Genomic DNA, 25,778 nt, shown 5'->3' on the forward strand with positions numbered 1-25,778 from the left:
ATTGTGATTTCAATTTTTTTTAAAATACAAAATTTGATTCATAAATTGATATTTTTTTTAAAAAATATTTTAATAATTTGAAATTTTATAAAAAGAGTCGCTCAACGGGAAGAAATTGTAGTAACCACGTGGAAGGATGGTATTAGAGAGTATTGAATCATTAAATCAATGAATCTTTCTGAAATTATATGTACTTGAAAATTCGTAATAAAACAAAATCACAAAATTTATTTGTAAAAAAATATATGGAGATATGTATAATTGATTAATATGATGTCTTATGATATTTTTTTATTTTATTTATGAACTATGATTTATCAATTTTGATTAAATTTCGTAAGATTAGGGGTTACTTTTGATAATTCTTAATGATTAGTTGATCATTCTACCTGCCCGACGAATTGGACCTGCAGATTGCATCCTATTCCATCTTTAAATAAACAATGAATAACAAACTATAAAGTATATAACTTGGTCAAATTTTAAGACCAAAAAGAACCCATAAAAATACTTTTCATACTATATATTAAAGATTGTGATAGTGCCATGATAATTATCTTTTCAGTCAATAAGAAATTTCTATTTCAATTTTTGTGACTGAATTTTTTTTTTTATCTCTAAAATAAAATTGCTCTATGTGAATCTACATTATTTAGGTCCCAAAAGAGGTACTAAATCTCATATGAAAAATAAAATTAGAAGTTATTTTCCTTTTTAAATGCAAAATATTATTTATTATTCTCTCTATAAGAGAGAGGTTAAGTGATAATTTGCAAAATAGTATATTAGAATTTTAGTGGATCTCTTTATAATTTCCTTATTTTGGAACATAACAAAAGATCTCTTTTAATTATTTCCCTCCATCTCTGGCATATTAAGTGGATCTTTGCCTTAGCTTGGATCTTGTTATATAATATGTATTTATTATTATGGAACAAAATACATGAGATTTTATTATACATCAATCTCCAAGATGCTAATTAAACATTTTCCTTTTTGTTTATTTTTGGCGATGATAAGTTCACCCATTGCCATACACCAAGAAAATGATTAAAAAACGTTCAATAAAAAGAAAAAAAAATGAAATCGAATAAAAAATAAATAAATATCTAGTTTAATTCAATTAGTGGAGTTACACAAATCTTATATCCGTCTCTTGCAAACATAGAAATAGTTCCCAAAGTAACTCATATCATATTGACCCATAAATCAACTTCGAATGGAGTCACATGAAATATTTGATTTTAATTTACCTTATTACGAGGAATACTAAGTTGACTAAAACCCATGTATGACGCAAAGCTAGATTAATGAAATTCATTAATTAAAAATACCATCTACTTCCTACTTGTGTTACTTTTGAGTGTTGAATCATAATTTTGCTTATGAAAAACACAATTATCACTTCTAACTCCTATTTGTTTGATAATATTTTTCGTGTCAAATATTGCTTATAATTTGTTATAATACATTTTATTGCGGAGAGTTTTAAGTCATAGATTATTGAAAATAGTTGATTAGGACTTAAGAACTTTGTATAAACACATTTTTCGAGTTTTGCACGTGAGAAATGCTGAAACCGAAAAGGACTGCGTCAAATTATTGAAAAGTAAATTAATGTACGAAAAGGAAACTAAGGGGCACAAAACCTTTTCTATTTCAATCTATTCGTCCTACTTTCGATTCACACCCATGATCTTCCATTTTTAGATAATAATTTAATCCTAAGCTTTTTTGTATAATTTGCTTTAAAACCACAAGATTAAAAGATCACAGGATTTTTAATTTTTTTTTTTAAGTCAGTGTTAAATCAAATGCAAGACAAACAATCATTTTGGTATGTGATTTTCTTACACCAAAACAAAATGAGAAAAACATGATATATGTTTCGCAAGCCACTGTTTAATTTTGACCAATTCTTTTCAACATCTGATAAAAGCCAAAAGTTTCAAAACTCTTCATCAGTGAGATGTTACATAATAATCTGCATTCCAATTTCAATGAAAAGGAAAAGAGTTGAAACTTGGATTAACTATAACCTAATTCATGGACTCATCCATCCAACCAGCTACATGACAATTGCATGGACAAAGTGCTCATATCATAGTTGGATGAATTCAAACCTTGATGGCATACTTTCTAAGTGGAAAGTACAGTTCTTTTTTCTTCTCTCTTTCTGTCTTCAAAGATGCCTGCACATTAAACCACAAGTATGTTACTAACTGAAATCTAGACTGGCAAGTGAAACACACAAGTCAAGAGGCAAAAAGACATTGCCACGGTAATATTAACAATATTATGAGCTCCTATGAATTCATAGGACATGGAAAATCCCAACGGCCATTTCTTTCCAAATTTTAGAATAACATTTACAACATGTAAATTAAATGAAAGATAAAATTTTATATTCGGAAGCAAAAGTTTTTGAATATCCCCAAGGAAAAACGATACATGACATACTAAGATGAGCTAGCTGCAGGTTACTCTTGTAGTTGATTAAGATAATCAAAATGATTTATGGTCAAGGAACAACAATCAAAATCCACAAGACATGACATAATTTGAGGATGAAAAAAAGTAGGCTGAATAGCCTAACAGACATTCGTAACCCCTCTCTTCTCTTCATCACAGAAGAACAGCACTGTCATGGTGCCACTCCCTTTAGAATTTTCTTACCACTTGCCATCTTTATGATATACACATTTAAACTCGCACAATTTTTTCCTATAAAACATAATCTTACACCCAATCAACATCAACTGCCTCGCCATATTCAACTCAGCACTTAAAGCAGTTGATGTTGCAAACATTATCTCTTTATTTATTACAGTAATCTCTAATGAACATTCTGCAGTCAAATTACCTACAAAGTCGGAACTTTCTACATGGATTTTGCTAATTTGACCAGAAGAAGGCAATGAAGATGAAGGCTACTGTTTATTACCATCACCATTACAACTTATTTAAGCGTGTTTGGAAGTGTGAAAGGGTTTTTGAAGGTGGTGGAGCATGGTTGGGATCTTTGAACCTCTCTTCCAACCACCACCTACTATACACTGCCCACACATCTCCTTCTTCAGCCTGTCATCCTTTTTCTTTCACCCACCACGACCAACCCCTCGGAAAGTTTCTGATATGAGAAGAGAATTTAAAGAAGCTAAGAGGAGCAGGACTGGGGGCTTTGACTCTTCTTCTATTTAAGTCTATCTGGTCCTTTTTTATTTTACCTGTCTATTCTGATTTTGGTATTAAATTTAAATTATCACATTTACACTCCAAATATGTGTGCATCTCATGCATTTTGTCCATCCAGCTCACTACAACCAACGCCACATAGATTTGGTCAAAAATCAGAAGCAATGAACACATATGTTTTGATCAAGTTGAGGTGTCTGGATGAAAACTCGAGAGAGGTGTCTGAACCATGCAAGTGTATGTGTGTCTGTTAGGCTATTTGGTAAAAAAAGAATGAGATATTGGATATAACGTCCTTAGGACTACAATCACTACAAAAATTACCTGCTCAAACAATTCAAGAGCCATCGAGTACAAAACAGGCTAGCACACGAAAGAGTATTTGGTTGACTAAGACAACAGTAAAAATGAGTGCAAATGACAACAATGGAGCTCTTATTTATTAAAAAAATTGAGACAACTAGTACAAACCAGCAGACGTAAAATTCAACAACAGAATGTTAAGTTAAGAAAATAACATGAAACAGTACCATATTACTAGAATGCAGATTTTCACCAAACAAAGTCACAATCTTTTTCAAGAGGTCCAGATATAAAGTACCTGGTGCTTAGTAAGACGTTTTCGAATAGCTCTGGTTTTTTTGGGGCGAAGATCGAGAGGCAAATATTTCTTGTTCTTGTATGCTTCCCTCAGTGCCAACTTTTGCTTCTGCGATATAACCGTCAACACCTGTGCTATTGACAATCTAACTACCTTTCTGCATCAACACATTTCAGTTAAATATCAAGTATATGTATAAACATTTGAATATACCGCAAATAGGTAAGAAAAATTACATCTTTGAGAGCTTATTGGGGGCACCTCCAGTGACTTTGGCAACACGGAGAAGAGCAAGCTCTGCTTTCAGGTCCTTCAGCTGAGCCAAAAGCTCAGTCTTGGACTTGTTCCTCAGCTCGTGAACTTTGATCCTTGCTACAAAACGAAAACTGAATTATCAGAATTGGCAATACAAAATTGGACCGAAAATGCAAAGAACGAAACCTTCACTTACCCATGGCGTATCACTCTCTCCTGGCAATGTTGAGACTCAGAAACCCTAATTAGCGGCAGAAAGAAGACGCCTGTTGGCTGTCTGTGTTTCGAACGTGGGTTGAAAAGGTATGGGCTAGTAGAATTTTAAGGCCCAAGTACCACAATAGAAATCCAGTTACCTGTTCAAATCAAAGTTGGGCTTGTGTTTTATAACAAATTTTATAATTATTATGACCATTAATCTGTGTATTTTCAGTATACATATATATAAAAATCTGTACTTATATATTTCGGTATGTAAATTAAAACATAGTAATTGTGTATAAGCAAAATTACTACATATATACAACACATATGTATTACTGAATGGGTCCTATCATATGGCCAATAACATGAAATGTTTGCTCCAAATAACAATTAAAAGAAATTATGAATATATCATTTAGTTTGAATTAATAGTTTGTCATTTCATACAATTTAACTTTTTTAATTCTGTGTTTAAAATTTGTCACATGAAAAGTAAAAATTAGAGAGTTAAATAGAAAAGGAAAATTTAAGTATATCTTTCTTAAACGATGAAGAAGATAAGATGAACAAATTGAAAAATAGATAATCAACAGACAGCCTATGTAAAAAGTTTAAATTATGATGCATTATAAAACTCTTTGGTTAAATTATGGTGCATTATAAAACTCTTTGGTGATCCTTTTCATTGGTTTTAGTATTGGTGGACACAATTACATGTGTAGACCAACTATAGAAAAAGTAGTTTAAATATTCATTCATTTGGGAACAAAACCAAATCCAAATCGGAGCTTAAACTTAATAACAACAAATATTTTTCTGGAACACAAAGTTACAACATTTTCTCATCCAAATGGAAACACACCAGAATTACAAACAAATCACACTAATAAGCAAGATACACAGTAATGTGCAACACAGTCTCCACTCCATCAGTCTCTTGAAGCTGATTAGTAGCAGGAAAAGTCTTAACAGTAGCAAATCCCTTAGCGTTAACATACTTCCCCGTTCCAGCCATAACTGCAAGATGTGATTCAGAAACTCCCATTCTATGAACACCAAAAAAACTCAAACTATCAGCATAGCTTCCACTCTTAAACATCACAGTAAACGCCATGGTTTGACTCAACCCGTCTTCCGAGCTAGCAACGTAAAATCCTTGAGCTTTCCCAATTAAACCCGAATTCAGCTCGTGTCCTTCGGTCAATTCATCGTCGAATACGGTCAATGTACCGAACATCAGTTTCTGGAAATTAATTCCTGATCCTAATTGCTGCAAATTAATCGCTGGCAAACCATTACCGCCTCCGATTATTCCGTTGTTGTTTTGATTGATAAAATTAGATGTTGTTCCGCTAAGGCCAGTAAGGAAAGGGATATTGTTGTTGCTGATGATTCCGCTGTTGGCGTTGTTAGTGGGAACGCCGTTGTCGACTGCTAAAACGGCACCGTTTGGTTTCGCGAACGGTACTTGACCGCTCACTGCGGGGTTTGTTACCACTCCGGTAACGGCTATAGCTGAAGGATTTGATCCTCCTAGGATATCGTGCAGGAAGAAGGAAAATGTATGATCATCGTAAGCACCAGCACCAGCACCAGCACCACCGGCTACAGTACCAACACCAGCCCCAGCTCCACCAGCTACAGCAGCACCCGTTGCAGGTGTTGCACCTGCTATAAAATATAAAGCGTGAGAACTACTTTCCTTAGCTCGTATTGAAGAAATACGAGCAAATTCTTTCAAATATATAACGTAGTCGTCATTGCATATTGAAAATTTGCTTAGCAACTTGTTAAAGAAAGACATGGAATTATGTAAAGTTAAAATAAGGCTATCAACCTTATTTCATAAAATATATGTTTTCAAATGAGATGATTTTACACAATTTAATACCTGTAGCTCCAGCAGCTGCACCAGCCGCAGTTGCCCCTGAAACTGGTGCTTGATCGGTAGGGTCAGGATTTTCTAATGCTACAGTAGGGGTGGCCACTTCCTCGTCAAGGATTCGACCTGCTGTAGCTAATGTTATTGTGAGAGCTAGAATGAGTAGGTATGAGATAACGGCTTTGATTTGAAAAGAGCTCGAATTTTGAATTGCCATTATTAATCAAAGGAACTGATGAAATAGTAGCTAGAACTGAGAGATAGCTTGAGAAATGATTTTCTGGAATGAAGATGATGGATAATCAAGAACATTGATGAGAATTTATAAACGTGTGATTACAATGGAGAAAAATTGAATAGTACTTCATTTGGTAAAATGAGAGGAGTTGATGAGATGGATTAGGTATAAACCTTTCCACCCTAAAAAGTGTATTAGTTGAACAGTTGCAATAATTAATATTGTATCATGTACAAATAACAATCAACTATAAAAAGCAAATACTGACCAAAAAGAATGGGGAAAATTTGATACTGCTATGTTTGCATCTCTTTGCAGTGTTGAGTATCCAGCTTGGGGTCTACTATTTGATAAGGATATTCATTCATAAAGTTGGATTGGGGCAAATAATCTGTTAACTAGCACGCTTTATGCTAGCTATGCCTCATTCTATGATAAATTAACGATGCCCGTGGCGTTAATATACGTATGAGTAAAGTAAGTGAGTTACGTTTATCAACGATCATGTTTTAAAAAATAATTAAGATAAAAAAATAGTTTAGTTTTGAACCGATTGAATAAAAGGAGTAAAGTTTGGTGGATCCCCGAGTAATTAAGTCAAGCTTGAAAGAGGAGATTTATTATTGAAATTAAACAAAATTAAAGGATTAAAAATGAAAACGAGCCCTCAAATTTCCTCCTAATTTCTACGTTTAGGTTAATTTGGAGTGTGCACGTGACTTGCACATGCTAACTAAATTGCTTGCGTCTCCTCTGTCAACGGATACCTTATATTTAACGGCTAGTTTGTTCGTAATCGAACGCTTTCACTTACTCTCTCTTTCCGGCAAGAGAAAGTAGCTTTATTTTTTCTTCTTTTTCCAATATTAATACAACTTTCTTAGTGATCAAAGTAGAAAAAGAATTGATCACTCCATCTTTTTAACGAAAACAAGTGTCTCACTCACAGTTCATCTCCCAAGAATTCACAAACCAATTGTGAAAATCAAATTAACAATATTAATATTAGTATAGTTAATTTGAATCAAGATTTTACTTTTTTTTTTTTGCAATTTTCGGTAAAGGGTTTTGCGTAAGAATCAATGTGGAGGAATAACGAGAGAGTCTACATGACTCCGGCGAGGGGTTTCTTGACCCCACCGCCGAAATGGAGATCGCCGGCGACGGAAAAGGACCAGAAGTGGCCAACACATGCACAGAGTGCTAAAGCTGATCTTTTTCACGTCATTCACAAAGTGCCTTCCGGTGATTCTCCTTATGTCAGGGCGAAACATGTTCAAGTTAGTGCCTTTTCGAGTTTCTTTCTTTTCTTGAATCTGCATTGCATTTCAACGATAATTTCTTGTTATTTCTTCTTGGGGTTTCAATATAGTAGTATTGCTATTGGATTACAGGATCACATTATGGAAGTTTGTTGAATCATATCAATGAAGATGTTATGGACAATTGTGTGTGTAGATGCCTGTTTTCTGTTATATACATATTGCCTAGAATTAAGTGCTCTTCATTTTGGGGGTAGTTTTATCTTCTTGACAAGAAATGTGTTAAATTCTGTTTTTGATTGAAGTAGTTGTTACTAATCCATAAATGGCAGTTAATTGATAAGGATCCAGGCAAGGCAGTTTCTCTGTTCTGGGCAGCAATTAATTCCGGTGATCGAGTTGATAGTGCTCTGAAAGACATGGCAGTGGTAATGAAACAGTTGGATCGTTCAGACGAGGCAATAGAAGCAATAAAGTCATTTCGAAATCTCTGTCCCTCTGAGTCTCAGGAGTCCATTGACAACATCTTGATTGAACTCTACAAGGTAAGAGCTTATCAAACTTAATCTGATATGTATCTTTATTGTACATACATTTTTTGTGTTTGAATGTTGCTTAATGAAATGTATATCTTGCTAATCTCTCTGCCTACACCTTTTGCTAGATCATATATTGGCTAATACAGTAGTGACTGGTTATTGTAAAGAATAGTAGTTATCGGTCCTCCTGTTTAAGGTTTAGTCCATCCAACAACGAATTACACATCTTCCTGATCATTTCCTAGTACCCATTGGCTTAACGTAGTGTATTGTGACTGTTATTGTAAAGAATAGTAGTTATCTGTCCTCTTATTTAAGACCTAACTACGTCCAGTTTCAACCAACATTTTTCCTGACCATTTCCTAGTACCCATTGGCTAACATAGTGTAGTGACTGCTTGTAAAGACTAGCAGTTATCTGTCCTGTTGAAGGCTTGATCCGTCGACTTCAAACTTACACAACTTTCCTGCTTTATACAAAAGTGAATTAGATGTTAGTCACTGCAAAAGTCATCTATAACAGTAGATGTAATGGCATCTCTTTGTGCACTTATCAAGAGTCAATATTTGGTATGCGCACTTTAAATTTGTGGAAATTGTATCAATAGGAACAGTTTTGTCTTAAACGATATGAACAGGTAATCCCAAAGAAATCTGAATTTATACTACTTATCTAGTGGTTTCAAACTTTTTGAAGTGGAGTTGTTACGAAAATCTAGCAACTTATGCTTTTGACAATACGTGGATGCTGGTCTAATGATTGTATAAACCCTAGAGTAGTACTATTGTTTCTTTATCTCGCGACTATTTTGATTACATTTGTTCTTCTGCAGAGATCTGGTAGGCTCGAAGAAGAGATTGAATTACTTGAACTGAAATTGAAGAACGTTGAAGAAGGCATAGCATTTGGTGGGAAGAGGACTAAGATTGCTAGATCTCAAGGAAAAAAGGTTCAAATCACAATTGAAAAGGAGTACGCGAGGTTGTACCTGCTATTATTTTTATCTTCAACTTCAGCATTATTTTTGCTTGTCTAACATAATCAAATTCTTGTAATTTCAAAATAAATGCAGATTGTTGGGGAACTTGGCATGGTCATACATGCAACTGAATAACTTTAAATTGGCAGAGGAGTACTATAGGTAATATTCACCAACTAAAACAAATTGAGCACTTGGAGGTGTGGCTTTATTTGGAGAAAAATTGCTCACATGTGGAAATTTGTTTAATGCAGAAAAGCACTCTCTCTCGAATCGGACAAGAACAAGCAAAGCAATCTTGCAATTTGTTTGATGCACATGAACAAGATTGCAGAAGCTAGGTTTCTGCTTCAAAGCATAAAAACCTCAGATAGACGGCAAATGGATGAGTCATGCACCAAGTCCTTTGAGCGTGCCACTCAAATGCTAGCTGAGTTAGAATCTCATGGCATTCAGAACTCCAAGGAACAGGTGGAAGAGATGCGGGAGGTTAGGATAGATTCATCCACTTCAGATGAACATGATCGCAGGGGACACGAGAAGACACATCCACCTCCATTTACTGCTTCTGGACCTCCAAAGCACTTTTTGACACAGCCAAGAAGATATTCATGTTCACTCAATGATGGAGGTTGGTTGAATAAGGACTCTGTTAGTGCCTGTAGTCGAAGATTGTTATTTGAACAAACATCAAATAATGAGAATGTGCAGTTAGTTGTGAATCATAATTTTAACAAGCTCATTTCTGTCAACGACATAAGCGAGGGAGCATCCGTTGTATGTGGACAAGTGTTCTCTAGGTCATGGGGTAATGGCGCTAATGTGAGAAGTGAATGTGATTTGCAGCCACCTTACTCCAAATGGAAAAACAACTCTTCAGGAAATGATGGATCAGACCAAATTTCTTTAGAGTTGTCTAGGTCTCCAACAGAATCATTGCCTGATATTACAAGTGCAAGAAAATGTTCTGAAAATGGGAGTAAAGATTGTTGGAGTTCCACTTTGACTTATAGAGATATGGTGACATTAGAGGATACCACCGAACACTTGGACAGCACAAGCTTGAAACCTTTAAACCTGCCTGCATGTACAAGCAAGAAGAGTTGGGCTGATATGGTGGAAGAGGATGAGCTAGGTTTGCAATTTCATGAAACTCCAGGCAAATATTCAGATGAAAATGAGAATATCGATGCAAATATTATTAATCTTAGCCAAAACATTGACACATTGTGTCTGAATGAAGGGTATCATACACAACCTGGACGAGAAGCAAGGCGTTCCTTGTGCTTTGATCATAATGACAGAAAAGAGAAGTGTTCATCTGGCTTTCAGGGGAAAGAGCTTAAGTCTGGAAGCTTGAACTCCTTGCCCCCTATAGGAGACATTGCTTATCAAACTCCAGTCACGTTGATGCGGAGGAACAGATTGCAAGTATTCAGAGATATAACTCCTGAAAGTCCTAAACCTTGAGCCTATTATCATGTACAGAAATAAATAGTCATTCCAAATGCTTTAGGTTTAGTGTACTTGTTAGCTAGCTGATCTTATGATCATTTTAATACTGCAAGACCTATTATGCTTAGCCTTGAGAAATAAGTGTTGGTAAGTGTATACAATTTTTCTTCTATATCTTATTTTTCTCTGAACATACCATTTTGCCTGATATCCATTGTGCTAGATTGAGTTAGCTTAAGTGAATAGATTCACCTTCTGGCTTCTTCATAGTTGTCTTACTTGCAATTTTTATGCTTATTTTACTTCCATTCTGAGATATGCACATGGTTTTGAATATGTCATTCCAAAGAAAAGTTGTATGCATTTCAAATCCTGGTTCCTGAAGTCCTCTGTCAAGAAAGACTACAGAGTTAAAAGGAAAAAAAAAACACTAATTTTTTATATTTTTCATAAATAATATTTTCATTCGTACAACACATTTTATAACAACCTGTTCTTCATTAGCTCTTCTCGTCAAAACTGAAAAAGAATAATCATAGATTGGCAAAGAGGTTTAATTAAGTTTAAAAAGTGTTATATTCCTTTTAGAATGTCCAAACAAAGGAGGAGGCCAAGCATTTCTTGTACAAATTAAGCAAGGTAGTTAGTAAAGCCGCCCAAAATAATTTAATTAGCGGAAGATAAGATAGAAATAATAAGAAGGTCCAAAACTTAATTACTTATGTATAGTATAATTATCAATAAGATGTGATAAAATAATGTATTAAATGGTGCATTTGGTTTGTTAAATAAAAGACTAATTTTTCTACTACGAAGTGGAAAGGCACCAAGTCCACTATTTCGCACCTACTCAATACTATTATTGCACTTAACAGCTCATTGGCCCTCTGTTTTTAATTAATCCAAATTGAAAAGCATAGTAGACTATTCATATACCAAAAAATAAAAAAGAAATTAATTATCTCCTTTTGCAAGTAATGATGAAAAACTGTTTTTTTCTTAATTACAAGAAGAAATTAGAACCTTATAGAAATCTAGAAAATGTTAGAGTTGTCTCATGTTGATGTCACTCCACTGATCAGAAACCATATTTGGTTTAATCAGATTGATGTTAAAAGCTTATTAATCAAGATTTCACAAATTAATCAAAGATGTTCAACATAAGTTTCACCAAAATTGCTAAATCTCGATTTTTTTTAAAAATTGGTTAGTAAACATAAGTCAAGTGTATAAGCTTCTGAATTGACGAGATGAATATCATACAAGCTAATGATGAAATGAGCCTTGTTTATAAAGCAGAACGATCAATCAAAAAATTCTTCATATAACATAATAATATCCTGTTAAGTCTACAAATTAATTAATCTCTATTAAAAAAATAATAAGTTGATTAAGCGATGGTGCCAACAATTAACAATTTTAATCCATTTAGCTGACTATGGTTGTCTCCATCATAGATTCCACCGTCGGCAAAATGGTCGGTTCGATCAACAATCATTTTGATTATAGACCACCTATTATCACTTTCCTTATTTTTGGTCGGTTGTATTATATATCCGAATTAAAATTATTTTTCCTAATCGTCCCTTTGTATAATTTTCTGCGCTAATTATAATTTTTATCAGGTTAAATCAACTTACAATAACAAATAACTTCTCATATTAATCCTAATATGATACGATAACCTTCAAAAAATTTAAAAGTAATACCAAAAGTAAATTTACATCTATTCTTAATTTCTTTTTACACCATTTAGTACATAGTATTCCTAAAATCTAACTCCTTTTTTTTCTTTTAAAAACGGCTAGAATCTAATTATAATGCCACGTGTCAGCACCCAAATAAATTGGAGGCTAGCCAAAGAGACATTGACAGGTGGCTTCCAACTCAAAGGGTATCCTCTTATTCGTCCACTATATATTTAAGTAGCATTAACTTGTTAGGAAATAAACAACACAAATTAAGCTTTTCTTCTCCATCTAAATTAAGAAAAAAAATAATAATTAAAGTAGTAAGAAACAATAATGCCAATTTCTAGAATTGCCATCGGAAATTTAGCAGAGGCTACCAAGCCTGATGCTCTCAAGGCTGCAACAGCTGAGTTCTTTTCCATGCTTATTTTTGTTTTTGCTGGTTCAGGATCTGGCATGGCCTTCGGTAAGTATAACTTATATACGCTGACAGACAGTATAAAGAATTTTTAATTTACATTGAAAATATATAATATTGGTATTTTTTTTACAGGTAAGCTGACGAATGGTGGCGCAGCGACGCCAGCTGGACTTATTTCGGCATCCATAGCACATGCCTTTGCCCTTTTTGTGGCAGTTTCAGTTGGAGCAAATATCTCTGGAGGTCACGTAAATCCTGCCGTTACATTTGGTGCTTTTGTAGGAGGTCACATTACACTTTTTAGAAGTGTATTGTATTGGATTGCGCAATTGCTTGGATCCGTCGTTGCTTGTGTGCTCCTCAAGTTTTCTACTGGTGGACTGGTAAAGCCATTTTCCTCTTCATTGTGGAATTTTCTAGTGAAAATATTTCAATTTATGGAAAAAAATAATAATAATGCAGGAAACATCGGCATTTGCGCTATCAAGTGGAGTGACACCATGGAACGCAGTTGTTTTTGAGATCGTAATGACATTTGGGCTTGTTTACACTGTTTACGCGACTGCAGTTGATCCAAAGAAGGGAGATTTGGGGATAATTGCACCTATTGCAATTGGTTTTATTGTGGGTGCTAATATCTTGGCTGGTGGTGCGTTTGATGGTGCATCAATGAACCCAGCGGTGTCGTTTGGTCCAGCTGTGGTTAGCTGGACCTGGGACAACCACTGGGTCTATTGGCTCGGCCCATTTGGAGGTGCGGCTATTGCTGCTCTAGTATATGAAATCATTTTCATTGGTCAGAACACTCACGAGCAGCTTCCTACCACTGATGATTACTAAGCATATTGGATTTAATTTCCTCTCTTCTTAATTTAATCTATAAAATCAAATGTTGCATAATTAATGTTTATTTCAAGGTTGTTCTTGTTGTTGTTTTAATCCCTCTTCTCTTTGTTTGTCTTTCAAAACTTGGCTTTTCTTAATTGTTAGTGGAGTTGGCTTTACTTTGATCCTTACAATTATTATTGCTAATTGCGGACAAATTAACGTTAACAACTTGCTAAATCAGCAGGGAGGAGTGCCAATTTATATATATACTCCTTGCTATTAACCTTAGCAAATAGTCACGCCCAGATCTGGTGCGTGCGCAATTTGATTTTGGGCGTTTCAATATCGGGTGAGACGGGTCCTGCTCCGATACCACGTTGAATTATGTCTTAATGCCTAACTCACACCCTAAAAGCTAGCTCAAAGAGAGGAGGATTGTCCAAACCTTATAAAGAATTTACCCATCTCATTAACCACCGATATGAAATTTTTGTCATTCTTTAACAGTTACATATACCACTAGACAAATATTAAGTAACATGATTGCGTAAATATTTATACAGCATCATACACATAACTTCAAGTTTGTTAAAATAGATCAAATTTATATAGCCGTATGCTTGTAACATATTTTGACAAAGTTTTTTGTGGGTATTAATTTTGATCTATATAGTTGCCTCAACTAGCCTAGGTTTTAGATGGCTGAATTGAGCTGCAAAATAAGTTAAGTTACCAAATGAGCAAATCAATTATCAGCCCAAAGACTCTGCAGCACCCATTAGTATTTTGTTGGGGCCAGAAATTCTCACTTTTTAATTGTTTGATGTGCTTCATGTCTTATTACGTTTAAGCAATTATACATTTACCTTATGCATTATACCTACCTCTTTCTCATCTACCAATCAAAACAATGATTACTCTTCCTTTTAGCGGTGGATAAAAGGTAAGTTCTACGTACGAAATATTCCTCTTTCAAGTAAAAGTCGAAAATAGGTCGTTTTCAAGAAATAGTTGACATAAGTAATTTATTCTGTTTTAAATATTAATGATTAATTTTACGATTCAAATCAGTAGATTAAAAGAAAAAACGACTTCATCATTGTTTGAAAGTTTCCATTCCTTTTTTTAGTAGTAGGTGACTTTTTTTTTCCTTTAAGATTCATAAAAAGTCATTGATTGATCTAAGCCATCAATAATTAGAGACAAGCGGTCACAATTGTACTTCTTTGTCATCGGTATTCACCTTTCTTAATGAACTGAATTAGGCCGAATTTTCATCGGTTAAAAGTCGATAATTGATTTAATTGCATCAATCGGTAGAACTAAACAAAAATCTGTTAGGGAGATTACAAATTAATAAACAAAGAAGTTCATGCAGGCCACATCTTCATTACGATAAAATAAAATCCACTTACTATTCCTCACTCCACCATTTTTTTACATCTAGATTTTTATTTTTTTGTAATCATTTTAAAAAGATTGACGAGTGCTATCAAAGCTTTGCCTATCCACTAAATAAAATATTCTATAACTTTACCTTAGATATATGATATAAATATTTGTGAAATAAAGTGAAGGATAGCTACCTTTGTTTCCCTTCTTAAACCTGTAAAAATATCTAACAAGAAAAATTTGGGTACATTTAATTTTGTTTAGAATACGTGACACCAGCTTAACATAAGAAGTTTTACATCGGTAAAACACAAAAAAATATTGGATATATATATGTATATTAGTCTTACCAATTAGTGACGTTTTTTTAAAGTTGTGCAGGTATAGATTCAAAGTGAACAATATCACTAACGAGCTGGACCGTTATAAAGAGATCTAAGTGCTACGCGTACTTATTAAATCTCCCAAAGCAAAAGAAATTTACAAGAAAATGACTAATTGTTTGATAACTACTTGATTGATTACTCAAAAAATAGATACTGGGTATTTGATAAGAAGTGTGCTTAAAGATAATGTTATACAAAATTTTAAATTTGCAAATGACTTTTCACTAAATTCAAAATTGTCAATCGTCACACATACTTTGGTACAGTTCGCATTAACATTAATCACATATTAGTTAAAAGCCAACGATTATGTTTAATCATTTAAGTGATCATGATTTTTGACAAGCACAAAGATGATTTTACAATTATTCATAAAATTAATTTTTTAATCTAATCATATTCTATCAACCAGTAATATTACAAATACTGATACATCATAAGGAGAATAAAAGAACAATAACGGAATGGAGAATAAGTTAGAACTCTATTTTGGGAACAGTATTTTGGAAAATAGAAAAAATTATGATTGGAGCAGATAGACTCCTACATTTCCTTTTTTTAAAAATAAAATAAAATTGTTCACTTGATGTGTGATATTTTTATTAAGGATCGATTAAATTTGACTTTACTTATTACAAGAGAATAGAGATTAATCCATTTATATCATTATATAAAACGTAATTTATAGATCAAAACTTAATAAAGTTTCTTTCATATGAATGTCGATGAATTATTAATAAATATTAGTGCGTTCGCTTTATATATGTTGCTTCATGAATTCAATGGCTTGACTTATGTTTCAAATTGTGGCAAGAACTTTAGTTTAATCAAAACATCCAAAACTAGCTTATTTAGAATCAAATAGAAAAACATGTTTATGTAGCAAAAAGTATATATTACTGGAAAGATTTTTCTGAATAGTATGAATTTCTGTTATATCGCACTCTAAACCTAGACCTAGATGTCAAGTAACTTTATCTATCAGTATGGTTAGAAGTTTCAAGTAGTTGTAATTTACATGGATTATTGGAATTAGAGGAAAAATTAAAGATGTTCATTAGATATGACATGTTGAGTAGCCACACATGAGATTATCTATCTATATATACTCTAGTAAGTTAATACAACTAATTAAGCCTCAGAAACACTTAGTAATAATTATTTAAAGAGATCAGAACAGAGTGCGTTGTGATCATGGGATTTTCTACACATATACAAAGAGCGATCACTAAATATTACTATTACTCATCTCACAAACCTACACCAACTCTAAACAAATAGTTCAAATTATATCCTCCGCGAGATAGCCAGAGGTAACTTCTGCATACATTCTACCCTCTTAGATCTTGTATTGTAGTATTACATTAGATATATTGTTGTTGTTATACGTCCCACCAAATTAGCCCGTAAAAAATGAAAAATCTTGATGATTGTCAAAGTAATAATGATCATGAGTACTCATCCATATTGAATCTGGGCAATAATTATAATCCCATGTATTTGATGCCATAGCTGGTAAATCATTCTTAGTTTCGATTTCTTCGGTTGATTCGACTTCTTTCCATATTTCATCCATGGAATAGACAATCATGTTTTGATCCCCTTCATATATTTTATTTTCTCCAGCAACTTGCAACAACTCATTTCTTTCAGTACGGAAGTCCTCAACAGGACTATTGGCAGAGGAAGAGGAACAATTGGATGAAGATGGAGATATTGAAGCCTTATTAGTATTCTTCTTCTCATCTTGAGCTTGTTTCCTCATATGTGTTCTCCAGTAATTCTTGATTTCATTATCAGTTCGCCCTGGTAATTTTCCAGCTATTTTTGACCATCTGCACTTAAAATAGCCCTGTCAAATCTCAAATGTCTAGCAAAATAAACTAAGTTAAGTTGTTGGGACTAATAACAGCTCTGTCCGCCAAAGTTAAGACAGATTGCAAGATTCAGCTAGTGTTTTTTATTTTTTTTTGTTTCTGTTGAATTTTGAACCTGAAACCTCAGGATTCTCAAGTACTTCATTGACTGAGGATCTAATGACTAAACTCAGACATTGTAAAGTTCAATCAGACTAAACTTGAACAGATTAAATTTTCCTGAGTGCAGTTTAATTCTTGATATATATATATATATAAGAAAACAAATTAGAGTATAGACAAACCTATTTCCATATTTGGAGTGAAGTTGAAGAACAAGAAGTTCTTCTTGAGGAGTCATCTTTCCACGTTTTAGAGAAGGATTCAAGTAATTAACCCATCGTAATCTGCAACTCTTTCCACTTCGTTTCAAACCTATAAATAAATGAATCACAAGAAATGGAATGCAGAAGAAGAAGGGGTTATTAAAGTGTCTCCCTTTCAAAACTAAGCCTATATTCTCTCCCGCCTATACCAACCTTCAAACCTGAAACTTTCGCCAGAAAATCCCAGCGACGATCACCAAACATCTTCACATAAAATACTAGTTGAACATCTTCTTGTTCTGTCCATGGACCTTTTCTCATTTCTTCTTCAACCATTTTCTTTTATTTCTTTATATCTTGTTGCTGATTTGTGTACATGACTCATCATATTTATACTGCCAATGTCCTCATTTTGTTGGTCTTATTATATTTTGGAATGTTGTGTCTACTAACAAGTGGTGTTGGAGTGCTCATTTTAATTTAGTGGCACAAAAAAAAAATCAAAAGTTGCCATATGATGTAAGCCATTAACAGGGAGGACCCAAATGATGAAGATAAATCTAGATAAGAGGTTCATATCTTGATGTGATGGAACTTTATTAATTCTTTTATAAGTTGCTCGCCATTTCACACTTATTTTCAAATTCCTTTTTTCTTATTTTATCTTCAATACACGTATGTATATATTCAGTATAATCTCTTATTTATATCGATGTAATGTAAAAACTCAACAATGATAAAATTGAATTAATGTTCAGGGTTAAGTGTTTAAGTTAAAATTAGTATTCATTTAAGGCGTAATTAGATTAAGTTCAACATTATTACAAAGCTGGCCGTTATAGAAATTCGCTACGTCTCAGATGTTAAGTGTCTCTTGACTACAATATATCAAAATACTGAGACACTGGAAGTTGAAAAATTAGCCTTTAGCTCCAGCTACAGTCACACTCAATAATATTAATCAACGCCTAATTTCAATTATAAACTATGTCGTTTGATCATTATATTTTTAAAAGATTAAGTTATAAGTCTTATTGTTAATGTTTGATTGAAGACTACATTTAAGGAACAAATTAGAAGTCTTTTAATACATAACTTATTTATATGTGACGTACGTACCAAAATTATCTTCAATCCCAACAATGATAAGAATTTCACATACATTGAAAGTCTGTGTGGAGAAATCTTAATAGTTAGTTAATTACTTAAAATTTTATTTTGTTGATGAGGATTCAAATTATTTCATTTATTTTTTGGATACTAATACACTACTAATATGAGGTTGAGGAGAATCTTAATAATTCAGTTAGTTAGATGGTTAATTACCTGAATTTATCTGGTTGATGAGGGGTTGAACCCATTTCTCTTTAACCTGCCTCTAATTTTAAGTAGAATAAAAATAAAAAATATGAGGCCGGATGACTGTTTTCTTTTTGGTTTTAATTTATTTTAAAAACATAGAGGAGAGTTTAATATCCTAGATATATTCAAAAGTTAGTCTTTTCCTTCGTTTCTATATGTTCCATATTTTGTTCCATTGATGCATAAATTCCATCTGGTCATTTAATTGCATAATTTACCTTATAAATGAAATGTTTTTTATTTCTATTTTTTTTAATAAATAATCGGACTTATAACTAATGGAACAAAATTACTAATCATCACAAATTAATAGAGGTTAAAGTGGAAATAACCCTTTTGATATATATCTTTGCCAAAAAAAAAAGAGTTTATAACTTATAAGTAGTAGATGAAGCCTGGATTAGTGGGTAGACTCCAAAATATTGGGCAAATTCTTTTGAAATGTAACAACATTTATCTTGTCCTAACAGTAATTAGAACACTATATAATAGAGATAAATAATGCAAAGTCATTTTCATCTTTCTACGCGTCAAAATTTCTTTACTTGTGGACTTAGTTGCAACCTTTAATTATTTAATATAATATACTTGTTATACGAAAACCAAACACGGTTACGTTACACATATTAGACAAATCAACTAACAACGATATGTAAATTATTTAGTATTTAAAATTAGATTTACCATCATTTATGGATACTTTACAAAAAATAACTTTGATTCCACTTGACTAATGGACAAATTTTGCTCATGCCTCAAAAAATTTAAGACTCTACTCTCAAGGTCATTAGAGACGTAGGTCGTAGGGTACATTAAATAGACAGATCATTAAATTATTCAAACGTTATTTAAGTTAAAATATATTTTGGATTAAATAAGTAACGATAACCTAATCCACCAACGTATTACCAAATTTTAGTTCATTTATCTTTTGTTTTAATAATTATTTGATTGTCTAATATAACTTTCTTTTTATTTTTATAACTATATAGAGCATATCTGTCAAAAATAAAATTCCAATTATATTAAAAAAACTCAGAGTCTGACTTAAAAGTTGGTTAAACTGATTTAAAAGTCAATTTTTTATTTTATTAAAGTGTTTGACAATTGTTAACTGACTTATTTTAAGTCAAAAGCTAAAAGCTAGGTGAGTGGTGATTTTTTATTACAATTTAAAAGTCATTTTATGTTAACTAAGTATATTACCTTTTTACTCTTAATTCTTTTATTATTATTATTATTATTATTATTATTATTATTATTACTATTTATTATTATTATTATTATTATTTTTATTTTTATTTTTATTGTTTTTTAATTTTATTATTATCATTATTTTATTTTTATTTTATTTTTTATTATTATTATTATTGTTATTGTTATAATTATAATTATAAAAAATTTGTGATGATAAAGAAATATGTAAATGATAGGAAATATTACTTATAGATGTAAAATATAAATTAGCTTTGTTTTAAATTTTTTAAGTATAAAAATCTTGAATTAATTAACTTTTTATCATGTTAACAGTTTTAAGGGTATTTCGGACATTTTGTCAAAAAAAAATTTACCAGCACTTATTTGTCAAATTTAACACATCAATAATTTTTTTTAACTGAAGCACTTTTATCCAAACATATAACTACTTATTTTAAAAATAAATTTCAACACATTCAAAAGTACTTTTTAAAGATTGTTAAGCTCATCCAAACAGACTTTTAATGGACCAATTTAAGTTATATGTATCAACTCAAACACTATGGGATCGTTTGGTTACTGGATAAGGATTGAGTTATTCAAGTATTAAATATTGCATAAGCTTTACCGTGTTTGGTAGCATATTTTTGTTAAAGTATAAAATTCAACACACACAATACTATGTTTGGTTATAAAATTAGAAAATCACATAACTAATACATGTTTAAGTTATGAGTCAATCTATGTATTGTTTTATGCAGGGTAAAAGATGGAATAAGTTATACCTGAATAACTAATACCTGAATAAAAATATGTATTGACAATTTTACCCTTCACTCTCAATCAATATACACCACAGGCTTTTAGATAAACATTCCCATCCTTTATCCATCTGTAAATCTAGAGAATGGTTCTTCATCTTCCAGGCAAGTAGATTGAAAAACTTTCAATCTGATGTTCTTTCTTTGAGGTTAGAAGTTCTCAAACTCAAATTTTGGCTGATTTTTTTATTTCTTCTTCTTCTTCTCCTCTAATTTTCTCTTTTGTGTTTTTCCTCTTGTTAATCCGATGAGATGAACGAAATTGTAGATCTTCTCAGTATTTTCTAGTTAAGTTGATGTTTGAGTACACCTAAATTTGATGTGGGTTTTGTTTTATTTGTTCAAAATTTGTGATTTATGAACAAATGGGTTCATTAAGTTTAGTTGCTTTAGCTTCTAAAATTGCAAAAGACAAACATGGATTTGCAGTTTGACAAAATAGTATTAGCATTCTAGCTTTAGAAGCCAAACAAAAATAAATATTTTACCCTGTTTTTCATGTTACTTTTCATTTTCTTTTCAATAAAATTGAACATTTTAGTATAAAACCATCTATTACCTTCCTATTATACAAAATGTGTCTGCAATACTTAATTAAGTAACATGATTGATACTCTTTTTTCTTTCGGGATTCAATTTGATCATGATGTTGTCATTTTTAATTGGAAAATAGGTATAAATGGATTCTCAGCAATTGTGCAATGTTGAATCCTTTATGATTCTCGAGGAGATTGTGGTGCATTCCTATATTGTCCTTATCTGCTTTTTTATGACTATTTACAGCATGTTATTAAGAAAACAATCTACAAATAGGCGGGGCATTCGATATTGTATGAGTGCTAGAATTCCAAAAATCTTGTCTCATCTGAATGTTCTCCTTCGTGACAATGATATTGTATGTATTGACAAGCTTAGGATGGATAGAAACACCTTTCACATATTAGCCTCCTTAGCCAAGAATATTGGAGGTTTGACTGACAGTAAAAATATGTCGAGTACTGAAAAGTTAGCAATGTTTTTAAATATTTTGGCTCATCATGAAAAGAACAGGTCTATCAAAGTTGATTATATTAGATCGGGGTGGAGTGTAAGTCGAGCCTTCAATGAATGTGTAAGAGTTATTCTTAAACTAACTCCAGTGTTACTTGTTAAACCTAATCCGGTGCTCGAAGATGATAGTGATGATCGATGGAAATGGTTTAAGGTAGGTAAATTTCAATCTAACATTTGATTTACTACAATAAACTTGAAATATTATGGTGAAAGTATTTTTATTTTTAATAGTCATTTAGTATTTAGATTTGAATTTATCTTATAGGGTTGTCTTGGTGCATTGGATGGTTCTTACATTTCCATTAGAGTTGAAGCAATATATAAACCAAGATACAGAACACGAAAAGGAGATATAGCAACTAATGTCTTGGGGGTTTGTGATAGAAATCTCAACTTTATTTATGTATTACCTGGTTGGGAGGGATCAGCCGCTGATGGTCGTGTATTGCGAGATGCTGTTGTACGAAGAAATGGGTTGAATGTACCTCATGGTATGCTAAATAATAGGCAGACCCTTGTTTATTTCTACTACATCAAAATAGAATAATATTTAAAGTAATTATATTATTATTTATGTTTTTAGGCAATTACTATTTGTGCGACGGAGGATATACAAATGGAAATGGTTTTCTGTCTCCCTATCGAGGATATAGATATTGGCTAAAGGATTGGCAAGGTGACAATCCATCACCTCGATGTCGAGAAAAGCTCTTTAATATGAAGCATGCTAGGGCACGTAATGTTATTGAAAGAACATTTGGACTATTAAAAGGACGTTGGGGAATTCTTAGAAGTCCTTCGTGGTACTCAGTTAAGGTTCACAATAGAATTATTAGTGCATGTTGTTTGATACACAATTTCATTCGAAGAGAGATGGAAGCTGACCCCTTAGATGTGGAAATGGATTTCCACATGGAGAATCAACATGAACATGAAAATATTAATACAATTGAAACATCTGATGAGTGGACCACTTGGAGGGATGAACTAGCTCAGTCTATGTGGAATGAACGATTGGGAAATCAATCTTTATAATTTTAAACTATGTGTTAACTTTTGGTGTGCTTATGCACTTTTGCTTTTGATTTTCCATTCACTGTAAAATGTAATACCGTCTATTATTTTGTGAAAACGAATGGTCAATCTTTTGTATGTCTCACATTGTTATTTGTACAAACAAACAGTGAATCTCAATGTATATCTATTATTTTATAATATAAGCAGTGAAATTCTCTTTATCTCTTCACATTATCTTTTTCTTAGACCAATAAAGTTGTATTACAATTAATTTGATTATGATTGTGATAATTTACTTGTAAGTTGTAACTTAGTATTACTTGTGATTTCATTTATAATTTTACAGATTGAAATGACTAGTTTTCCTGCTGCAACATCCAACACGTCCAGAAAGAGGGCAAGAAAATCAACACCTTCATGTCGAAGGATATGGACTCCAGTAGAGGAACTTACTCTTATAGATGGATTAAAAGAATTGTGTGTTAATGGTTGGAGAGGAGATAATGAAACCTTTAGACATGGATATTTAATGGAATTGGAACACTACATGAATGCTCGTCATCCTAGTTGTGGATTGAAATCTCTACCACATGTTGATTCTAAAATAAGAGCATGGAAAAAGAGTTATGCAACCATATCGTTGCTAAAGAGTCGAAGTGGTTTAGGATTTCAATATAGTGACGGAAGTATCTTAGTTGATTATCCAAAAGCTTGGGATGACTTGATAAAGGTGATTTATATTTATTTGAAATCATTACGCAATTTCTACTTACTTGTATTTTCTCTTGGTTATGGATCTCTGTCTTTGGAATATTGACAGTTACTTTCTTTATTTTTCTAGGTTGATCCAAATGCCAAATCAATGAACTTAAAAAAATGGCCATTATTTGCTGACTGGGAAGAGATATTTGGCAAGGATAGAGCTACTGGAGAGTTTGCAGAAGGTCCAGAAGATGCTGTTGAAGAAATAGAAAGAATTGAATCTCAAGAAATTACTAATGGCATGTCTGTGGGATTTCCTATTGATGTTGTCGACATAGATGATGCTTCAGGCACAAGAGAAAATCAAGCTGCTCAAGAGGAACCTAACGTATCAACTGGAGCAACACAAAGTCCATTTACTGCTCAAGCTGAACCTAATGAATCAACTGGAGCAGCAAAAAGTTCATTCACCGCTACAAAAGGTGAAACCCATCAATCTCAGAAAAAGGGCAACTGTTTTAAAGCATCATCTTCTAAAGTCAACGAAAAAGGTAGATGCAAAAAAAGAAAAACAGTTGAAGATGATAATGAGACTGTTCTTAAAGGTTTGATGGAGGTGATGAAACAATTCACTGAAAGCCATGATAAGAGAATGGCTTCTTTAATTGACAAGCTAGGAGAGCGTGATCTATCTGAAATTCGTGGTAAGATATTTTCTATTATTGGATCCCCTGCATATGAAATATACAACTCAGATGAACGAGTTAAGGCAACAATGGGAATTACTCAAGATATAAAGAGAATGGAATTCTTCTTAAGCATCATCGAAATTGAACGTCACAGTATGATATGGATGATTATTAATGATAAGCTTTAATTCACTGAATGGTTTTTGTGTAGATATTTTGTAAGGTCTAACCATAATGGGATCTTTTGTTACCTAGTAGAATGTCCACAAATGTGCATATATGTGAATGCTGTGGGCTTAAAGTAGGTTGTTTTTGTATAACAAATACATGATTATGTTCAATATTAGTGCTTTTGTAAGTAGCCAACTAAAATGATCTTCAGATTGCTCAAGCAGTTGATCCAAACGGTAAGTTCATCATCTTCTACAAGATGTTTTTATTTTCTTCTTCTCTGAGACTATATTGAACTTTTCTTTTCTCGCAGACTATTCAACAGTTGGGGTAATCACAAAGATCCAGTCAGAAGTACAAAGTACTCAGATGCTATTTTGTCAAGTGTTGTTGAGGCTGCTGTTTATGTGTTTGTCATTGAAGGATAATGTTACAAAAATAGGGGACTTCTTTTGGGGGAAAATGTAATTGTATGTCTTTGTTGTATGGGTTAACTTTTGTAATTAAACAATGAATTATGCTAAGTTTCATTCACTTTAAATGAAGGTGTATATTTTAACTGTGAATTGTGTGTGAGTGAATTCTTTCCTGATGAATGTTGTCTCCTTTGGCTTAATCTGTATAGTCACGTAGTTGAGGTGCTCTAAAATAAAGAATATCACATTATTAAAAAAGCACTACCAGGTTGAAAGTAACAGACACAATATAGTAATTGTGGCAAAGACAAGGATTTAAATCCTTTTGATTGACATTTTGTGAAAGTAACATATTAACATTTAAAAGAGCAACTAATTGAATTGTAATCCTGTTATGGAATTTGAAGTTGGACTTTGAGCAACTGATGAAATAAATATACAGATTAAGCCAAAGGACATGATCAGCAAAGGTTATATGCCTAATGAGATAACATATACCATTCTAGTCGAAGGCATCATCCATGAAGATTACAAGGAGCTTGCATCAGTAGTCCTAAGGGAACTGCACCAGAAAGAAGTAATAAGTAGAAATACTGTTGAAAGACTTGCTATGCAATATGAGCTTGAAGATATGGCAGTATGCTGATCTTTCACAAAACCAATGGCGTGTGGTCACAGGATGAGAAACTAACAAAGGTTCTTCATTAGCAAATGCTAAATACACCAAATAAACAAAGCTATTCTCATGCTGTATGTCAGATGGTAACTTTACACAACTAATAAACCTTCGGGATAATTGGTTTTCAGATATGGTAGTTGATTCATAAATAGGTGAGTGG

At 32.5% G+C, this 25,778-nt stretch overlaps 6 protein-coding genes across 13 annotated transcripts; 3 read left to right on the forward strand and 3 right to left on the reverse strand.

The window, feature by feature from the left end:
• Window positions 1-1,867: 1,867 nt before the first annotated feature.
• On the reverse strand, window positions 1,868-4,294 carry LOC778319 (60S ribosomal protein L35-like). The gene is made up of 4 exons (NM_001247187.2): window positions 4,248-4,294; window positions 4,033-4,168; window positions 3,797-3,953; window positions 1,868-2,192 (listed from the first exon to the last, which is right to left on the reverse strand). Exons 1-4 carry the CDS (start codon window positions 4,249-4,251, stop codon window positions 2,118-2,120), a joined length of 372 nt encoding a protein of 123 aa, NP_001234116.1. The 5' UTR covers window positions 4,252-4,294; the 3' UTR covers window positions 1,868-2,117.
• Window positions 4,295-4,985: 691 nt separating this feature from the next.
• On the reverse strand, window positions 4,986-6,754 carry LOC101255894 (dirigent protein 25). Of its 2 annotated transcripts, none has more exons than XM_010324073.4 (2): window positions 6,147-6,754; window positions 4,986-5,926 (listed from the first exon to the last, which is right to left on the reverse strand). In XM_010324073.4, the coding sequence occupies exons 1-2, from the start codon at window positions 6,352-6,354 to the stop codon at window positions 5,139-5,141; spliced, it is 996 nt and encodes a 331-aa protein (XP_010322375.2). In that variant the 5' UTR covers window positions 6,355-6,754; the 3' UTR covers window positions 4,986-5,138. The 2 variants fall into 2 exon arrangements, with proteins under 2 accessions (XP_010322375.2, XP_004241252.2); XM_004241204.5 differs by having other exon boundaries at window positions 4,986-5,923; window positions 6,147-6,475.
• A 419-nt stretch (window positions 6,755-7,173) lies between these two features.
• On the forward strand, window positions 7,174-10,880 carry LOC101252998 (uncharacterized). The gene is made up of 5 exons (XM_004242032.5): window positions 7,174-7,655; window positions 7,970-8,182; window positions 9,010-9,158; window positions 9,250-9,318; window positions 9,411-10,880. Exons 1-5 carry the CDS (start codon window positions 7,458-7,460, stop codon window positions 10,624-10,626), a joined length of 1,845 nt encoding a protein of 614 aa, XP_004242080.1. The 5' UTR covers window positions 7,174-7,457; the 3' UTR covers window positions 10,627-10,880.
• Window positions 10,881-12,581: 1,701 nt separating this feature from the next.
• Window positions 12,582-13,727, forward strand: LOC101255600 (aquaporin TIP1-3-like). Its single transcript, NM_001287766.1, has 3 exons — window positions 12,582-12,768; window positions 12,856-13,106; window positions 13,186-13,727. Exons 1-3 carry the CDS (start codon window positions 12,636-12,638, stop codon window positions 13,561-13,563), a joined length of 762 nt encoding a protein of 253 aa, NP_001274695.1. The 5' UTR covers window positions 12,582-12,635; the 3' UTR covers window positions 13,564-13,727.
• Window positions 13,728-16,361: 2,634 nt separating this feature from the next.
• Window positions 16,362-17,935, reverse strand: LOC101255305 (transcription factor MYB48-like). Its single transcript, NM_001323288.1, has 3 exons — window positions 17,733-17,935; window positions 17,491-17,620; window positions 16,362-17,164 (listed from the first exon to the last, which is right to left on the reverse strand). The coding sequence occupies exons 1-3, from the start codon at window positions 17,845-17,847 to the stop codon at window positions 16,729-16,731; spliced, it is 681 nt and encodes a 226-aa protein (NP_001310217.1). The 5' UTR covers window positions 17,848-17,935; the 3' UTR covers window positions 16,362-16,728.
• Window positions 17,936-20,905: 2,970 nt separating this feature from the next.
• On the forward strand, window positions 20,906-25,089 carry LOC101252695 (protein ALP1-like). 7 transcript variants are annotated; one of them, XR_011221851.1, is made up of 6 exons: window positions 20,950-22,095; window positions 22,210-22,435; window positions 22,528-22,620; window positions 23,308-23,691; window positions 23,803-24,759; window positions 24,837-25,089. XR_011221851.1 is itself a non-coding variant. In XM_069299467.1 (5 exons), exons 2-5 carry the CDS (start codon window positions 22,424-22,426, stop codon window positions 24,989-24,991), a joined length of 1,116 nt encoding a protein of 371 aa, XP_069155568.1. In that variant the 5' UTR covers window positions 20,944-22,095; window positions 22,210-22,423; the 3' UTR covers window positions 24,992-25,089. The 7 variants fall into 7 exon arrangements, 4 of the variants coding, with proteins under 4 accessions (XP_010322370.2, XP_069155568.1, XP_069155569.1 ...); XR_011221850.1 differs by lacking the exon at window positions 22,528-22,620 and having other exon boundaries at window positions 20,958-21,040; window positions 21,942-22,095; XM_069299467.1 differs by lacking the exon at window positions 22,528-22,620 and having other exon boundaries at window positions 20,944-22,095; window positions 23,803-24,367.
• The last annotated feature ends 689 nt before the right edge of the window (window positions 25,090-25,778 follow it).

The sequence above is a fragment of the Solanum lycopersicum genome, chromosome 6 (assembly GCF_036512215.1).
Source record: "Solanum lycopersicum chromosome 6, SLM_r2.1".
Lineage (NCBI taxonomy): Eukaryota > Viridiplantae > Streptophyta > Magnoliopsida > Solanales > Solanaceae > Solanum > Solanum lycopersicum.

Coding starts and splice junctions, on each gene's coding strand:
- LOC778319 (NM_001247187.2), bottom strand. Junction 3,954..4,032: donor CCCAATAAGCTCTCAAAGAT/GTAATTTTTCTT, acceptor GTGTTGATGCAG/AAAGGTAGTTAGATTGTCAA. Junction 2,193..3,796: donor AACGTCTTACTAAGCACCAG/GTACTTTATATC, acceptor TTTAATGTGCAG/GCATCTTTGAAGACAGAAAG.
- LOC101255894 (XM_010324073.4), bottom strand. CDS start 6,354: ATGGCAATTCAAAATTCGAGCTCTTTTCAAATCAAAGCCGTTATCTCA. Junction 5,927..6,146: donor TGCAGCTGCTGGAGCTACAG/GTATTAAATTGT, acceptor TATATTTTATAG/CAGGTGCAACACCTGCAACG.
- LOC101252998 (XM_004242032.5), top strand. CDS start 7,458: ATGTGGAGGAATAACGAGAGAGTCTACATGACTCCGGCGAGGGGTTTC. Junction 9,159..9,249: donor ATTGAAAAGGAGTACGCGAG/GTTGTACCTGCT, acceptor AAATAAATGCAG/ATTGTTGGGGAACTTGGCAT. Junction 9,319..9,410: donor TTGGCAGAGGAGTACTATAG/GTAATATTCACC, acceptor TGTTTAATGCAG/AAAAGCACTCTCTCTCGAAT.
- LOC101255600 (NM_001287766.1), top strand. CDS start 12,636: ATGCCAATTTCTAGAATTGCCATCGGAAATTTAGCAGAGGCTACCAAG. Junction 12,769..12,855: donor AGGATCTGGCATGGCCTTCG/GTAAGTATAACT, acceptor TTTTTTTTACAG/GTAAGCTGACGAATGGTGGC. Junction 13,107..13,185: donor AGTTTTCTACTGGTGGACTG/GTAAAGCCATTT, acceptor ATAATAATGCAG/GAAACATCGGCATTTGCGCT.
- LOC101255305 (NM_001323288.1), bottom strand. CDS start 17,847: ATGGTTGAAGAAGAAATGAGAAAAGGTCCATGGACAGAACAAGAAGAT. Junction 17,621..17,732: donor TTTTCTGGCGAAAGTTTCAG/GTTTGAAGGTTG, acceptor ATTTATTTATAG/GTTTGAAACGAAGTGGAAAG. Junction 17,165..17,490: donor CACTCCAAATATGGAAATAG/GTTTGTCTATAC, acceptor TTTTAAGTGCAG/ATGGTCAAAAATAGCTGGAA.
- LOC101252695 (XM_010324068.4), top strand. CDS start 21,571: ATGGATTCTCAGCAATTGTGCAATGTTGAATCCTTTATGATTCTCGAG. Junction 22,096..22,209: donor ATCGATGGAAATGGTTTAAG/GTAGGTAAATTT, acceptor TTTATCTTATAG/GGTTGTCTTGGTGCATTGGA. Junction 22,436..22,527: donor TGGGTTGAATGTACCTCATG/GTATGCTAAATA, acceptor TTATGTTTTTAG/GCAATTACTATTTGTGCGAC.